The 5,086-nt window shown below is 35.9% G+C and overlaps 1 protein-coding gene across 1 annotated transcript; it reads left to right on the plus strand.

The window, feature by feature from the left end:
• The first annotated feature begins 6 nt into the window (after positions 1 to 6).
• Positions 7 to 4,325, plus strand: LOC105529967 (CCR4-NOT transcription complex subunit 7-like). Its single transcript, XM_011967258.1, has 3 exons — positions 7 to 169; positions 2,346 to 2,456; positions 4,008 to 4,325. The coding sequence occupies exons 1-3, from the start codon at positions 146 to 148 to the stop codon at positions 4,134 to 4,136; spliced, it is 264 nt and encodes an 87-aa protein (XP_011822648.1). The 5' UTR covers positions 7 to 145; the 3' UTR covers positions 4,137 to 4,325.
• Positions 4,326 to 5,086: the final 761 nt, after the last annotated feature.

Raw genomic sequence — 5,086 nt, forward strand, 5'->3', positions numbered from 1 at the left:
GGTCAAATGGTTGTCGTTTCATAGCAGTTACAACTTTGGCTATTTAATCAAAATCCTGACCAACTCTAACTTGCCTGAAGAAGAACTTGACTTCTTTGAGATCCTTCGATTGTTTTTTCCTGTAATTTATGATGTGAAGTACCTCATGAAGAGCTGCAAAAATCTCAAAGTAAGGCTTCAGGTGGCATTATCTATAGCAGCATGCTGTTCAGACCAAGGGACTGTCATGAGAGCCTAGGCTGGGATGTTGTTTTAAACCATATTTTACAGTATTACATTAAATGCAATTATATTATCTGGTCATGTGATTTTTTTTTTTCTTGCATACATGGTAATTTATAGGGAATCGTTTTTTCAGAGCTTCAGTATGTCTTGGCAGAAGGCAGAATATTCAACAGATTTCTAGCTTAGGTTAGATTCTTGTCATTGCTTGCCAGATTGAAAATCACAAACAAAAACAAACATCACAGGACAGTGAGGCTCTCATATGCACACCAGTGTGAGTTCTTTCTTTCTCCCAGCACGCATAGAATCTCTTCTTACAAGATAGAATCTAAGGTGGTCAGAGATGTGCAGATGTATTCAGTAATGTGGCAAAAGAGTTTTTCTTTCCTTTTGGCTTATCTTGGCTAGAAATTACTGTGTCAGTTCTAGTGATAGGATAATGTTCCTAGGATAAAACTACATAGCTAAAAGGTTCTTTTTCTGGCCAAAAGATGTCAGCTTCTTACAGTTAAGTATGATGGGAAATGTGTAGGTCCTGCCTAGATAGTAGTAACAGTCTGACGCTGCGTAATGTGTATTTTTAAACTCTAAACATTAATTTTTTTGTTTTTGAGACAGAGTCTCGCTCTGTCACCCAGGCTGGAGTGCAGTGGCGTGATCTCAGCTCACTGCAACCTCTGCCTCCTAGGTTCAAGTGATTCTCCTGCCTCAGCCTCCTGTGTAGCTGGAATTACAACTGCCCATGACCACGCCCAGCTAATTATTGTATTTTTAGTAGAGATAGGGTTTCACCACGTTGGTTACACTGGTCTTAACAGATAAGATGAGCAGCTTTCTTTTGGCCAGTGTTTACCTTTAACAAGGGATATGGTCAGCATATGACTAGAGAAATTTTCAAGAAAGGTTACTTTATGTTTGTAGCAGTAGACTTCTGTGTAATTTGAGGGGACTTCCAGTAAGTGAACTTGCAGTAGGGTGTCCCTTACTTGAGGAACAGTCCACCCTGTGAAAGCACACTACATGCTGAAGCCTACATGTTTTCACTTGACTTTTTTTTTTATTGACATGTCTGTATAATGACAGTTTTCAGGAACAGGGGACCAAATTATTGCTCGTTACGTGGTTGTTACTGGGAAGTTTCTAAGTACAGATACTCTGAATGTGCCCTGAGTAAGCTGCTATGTTAAAATTCAGGTTAACAACAAAGGTGCTTTTTGACCTGTAGTCAGCCATGCTGTTCTATTCAGTTCTATTCTGTGTTCTCCTGAGCAGCTGCTAATGATACCTAATCCTCGAGCTATTTTTAGCACAGAAGCAACTGCTGTGTAAAGCATTGTTTCAAGCTGTGATGCACAGAAGGGCCATTTTGCTGGTGAAGGCCTTAACAATTTAGAGAAGAATTTTTGTTTTGTTGTTGGTGTTTCTTTACTTCACTCTCTATCCTCATTCTCCCCTCCCTTTACTCTCCTTCCCTCTCCTCCCACTTTCTTTCCTTCTGTTACTGTCTTTCTCTTCCTTTCTTTCCACTCTCATCTTTCTTTTTTAATCTTAGCAGTATTAACATAGGTGCATTATAGCAGACCACTCTAAGGAGTTGTGTGCATATACGCATCTTAACAAACAAAACCATAGTTAAGCATTTAGCATATTCTTAATGATTTGGTTATTCATAATGGCTTTGTTTTGTAAAAATTAAGTGAAAACTACAAATGGATGGTGGGAAGTTTAAGAAAATATGGAAACAATGGTGTTATACTAGCTATGCAGTTTTATAATTATTACTGGATTGATAGACCATGAGTGTACTTGATAAATATTACCCTATATATGGTCTGCTTCCCTCCCATATCTAGGAAAGTTATTTACTTGTCATACACCTTGAAACATAATGAAGATACATTTTCCCAATTAGGATCTTGTTTTCTATTAAATGATACTGTTTCCACATTCAACAAATACATTAGTAATTCACATTCTCTGTTTCTTCCCCCCAATCTTTATAAAATTCACCTTTACATACTAAAGTTTATTTTTATTTTGGTCAGTGTCTAAGTTTGTAATTTGTGAAAGTAGGCGTTGCAATATTTTCCTCTTTGACAAGCAATTTTTATTTCTTCTAGGGTGGATTACAGGAGGTGGCAGAACAGTTAGAGCTGGAACGGATAGGACCACAACATCAGGCAGGATCTGATTCATTGCTCACAGGAATGGCCTTTTTCAAAATGAGAGAAGTATGAAGACATCACTGCCTTTTTCTCAGTTGGTTGTTAGGTTGAGAACATTAAAAATCTTATGGCCAAAGATTTTGGGCAACAAGTACCTACTAAGTAAAGATATATTTAGAGATACCATATGAGTCACATCCACTACACTTAAAAGTATTCAAAAATAAGTCATCTTGAAATGTAGTTCAGAAGGAACTGGGAGAACATGTTCATCATAGAACCAAAAATTTTAAAACATAAACTACCTGAGAAATCATGTAGGTCCAACCATATTATTTCTCAGGTGAGAAAACAGGCTAATAACTTCCATGATCAAACACATTACTAGTGGGAAAACTCCGGAGTTCTAACTCCCATTGGTGCTGCTTCTACAAGGCAAGGAATCTTTGTATTAGGTTTCTTCTAGCATGGCCCTCTTTTAGGCTTTAAATTGGTGATAAATATGTTATTTGCTCATGTCATTCTTCAGTGCTTTGAAGATTTTATAGAGAAGGACTCAGGCTTTTTACTGGATTGAGTCTTAAGAGGGGAGCTGAATTCTGAAGGGATAAAATAAATCCAACGTCCTAGTTGAATCAGAAACCCCATTAGGAAAACCCTCCTTAAATGGCAAAAGGCATGTTAGGTATGGAAGAATGAAACTTAATGAACCCATTATTCACTCTTAAGTAATTAAGTGATATGCACAGATACACCTAGCTATAGGTAAACAGGAAAATTGTGCAAAAACAAGTGAGGTTTTTCTTGGCTCTAAGTTTTCCTTTTTGCAAAAATTCTCTGTGGATTTGAGTATATTTTCTCTTAGACATGAAAGAATTGACTGAGACTGAGAATTTAAAAACTTTTTGGAGCAATGTATTGATAATAGAAAGCATTAAAGCTGTTTTGCTAAGTAGTGTTGATTCAGAAGTGATTTGGACTATCCATTCATGACACGTAAACATTTTGTTTTGGAGTTTTTCCCATTGTTTCATTAGATAATTGAAATAACCTTTTAGATTTTTTAGCTTTGCATTTTAAAAATGTCTTAATGGTTTATTTAACTAAAGGTGGATTTCTGGCACTAATTTATTTTTATTTTTCTTGGCTTCTTCAATGACAGTAATAGAGTGTGAATGTTTGGATTTTACTGTCCATGACTTTACAGTTTATTTATAGCCAGCTCAGCCTTACCTGTAGATTTAAGACAGCTTATGAACCTAAACTTTTTTTTCTCCACCATCATTGGCTTTCTTCATTCTTACTCGAGTATTGTTAAATTAATGGAATAAATATTTATTTTTCCATGATGACAAATTCTTATAAAAATGGTCTAAATGGAAAAGACATGCATTTGTACATTTTTTTCATAGTCTCTTACTTTGGTTTCTGAGCTCTGTACTTTTGAGGACATTAGTTTTACTCATTGAACTGAAATGTGTAGCCTCAAAGGAACACCATAGAAAAGAGCCATCATTATCTCAGTGAACAGTCAGTACTTACATTGCTGAAATATAAATTACAAGTGGTTCCCTTTGGTTAAAATTATCTTTTTTTTTCTTCAAAATTCCTTTTTAGATGTTCTTTGAAGATCATATTGATGATGCCAAATATTGTGGTCATTTGTATGGCCTTGGTTCTGGTTCATCCTATGTACAGAATGGCACAGGGAATGCATATGAAGAGGAAGCCAACAAGCAGTCATGACATGAAATAGTCTTTTTATTTTATTTTGAGCTACACACATGCTTGTATATAGGTTTTATCTCTGGTTGAATCCCTTGAACAATAGACAGTACCTTTCCCCCCCCCTTTCATGGCCCATTTTATTGTCTACCTTTCACTACTAAGTATGACTGTTCCTATCTCAGATCTTAATAAAAAACAAAACAAAACAAAAAACCAAAACAAAAACTCATTCAGGTTAAATTTGGCCTTAATTTAATATACTTGTTAGCAAGCGTGTGTGACAGAGAGTGGGGAAAGCTACATCACTGAATATTTTGATAAACTTTACCTACTTGGGAGTTTGGTTTATTTTTCCCTTTTCCTAAATTAACTAGCACTGACTGTAATTTATTTCTCTGTTTCGTGTCTCTCCCTTCCATTCTACAGGAGTTTTAGCTATTTGAGAATGTGGACCATCAATTTTGTACTTTGGAGAGTGATTCTGACTCGAAACCTCTGTTTTATCAGAAATTTTGTTTTTACTTGATCTTAGGTGGAAAAATGACCATCTGCCAACTTGACACAGTATTTACTTGGTTTTGACTCACTGAATATAGCATATTCATTGTGCAAACTGTCGATTCAGCGAAACTAAAAAAAAAAAGACAAGAAACTACTGAGGAGCTTAGTAACTGCTGTTTCTGTACGTAGTGTTTAATCTTCCAAGCACATCTAGTGTCTGTCAGTTTCTAATTGGCATGTGTAGGCTGCTCTGTGACTGAAGAATTTTCAAACCAGTCTTACATCCTTCAGGAAAAATCCCTTGTGATTGGATATTTAGTATCTGCCAGGAAACTGGTACTCAAGATGTTGAAGCTACAGTTACTTTATGATAGCACACTTCCCTTGATCTGCTTATTTTTATTCCATCACTGTTTACTCTTGGTTCTTTTTTTTTCATTTTGTAGCCATACTTACGATGCTCTTGA

This window comes from Mandrillus leucophaeus, unplaced genomic scaffold, assembly GCF_000951045.1.
Source record: "Mandrillus leucophaeus isolate KB7577 unplaced genomic scaffold, Mleu.le_1.0 Scaffold797, whole genome shotgun sequence".
In the NCBI taxonomy this organism is placed as follows: domain Eukaryota; kingdom Metazoa; phylum Chordata; class Mammalia; order Primates; family Cercopithecidae; genus Mandrillus; species Mandrillus leucophaeus.

What these genes read in the sequence shown, in the direction of transcription:
- LOC105529967 (XM_011967258.1), top strand. Translation starts at nt 146, where the DNA reads ATGAAGAGCTGCAAAAATCTCAAA. An exon ending in AGAGCTGCAAAAATCTCAAA is followed by an intron (nt 170 to 2,345) that starts GTAAGGCTTCAG and finishes TATTTCTTCTAG; the next exon opens with GGTGGATTACAGGAGGTGGC. An exon ending in CCTTTTTCAAAATGAGAGAA is followed by an intron (nt 2,457 to 4,007) that starts GTATGAAGACAT and finishes ATTCCTTTTTAG; the next exon opens with ATGTTCTTTGAAGATCATAT.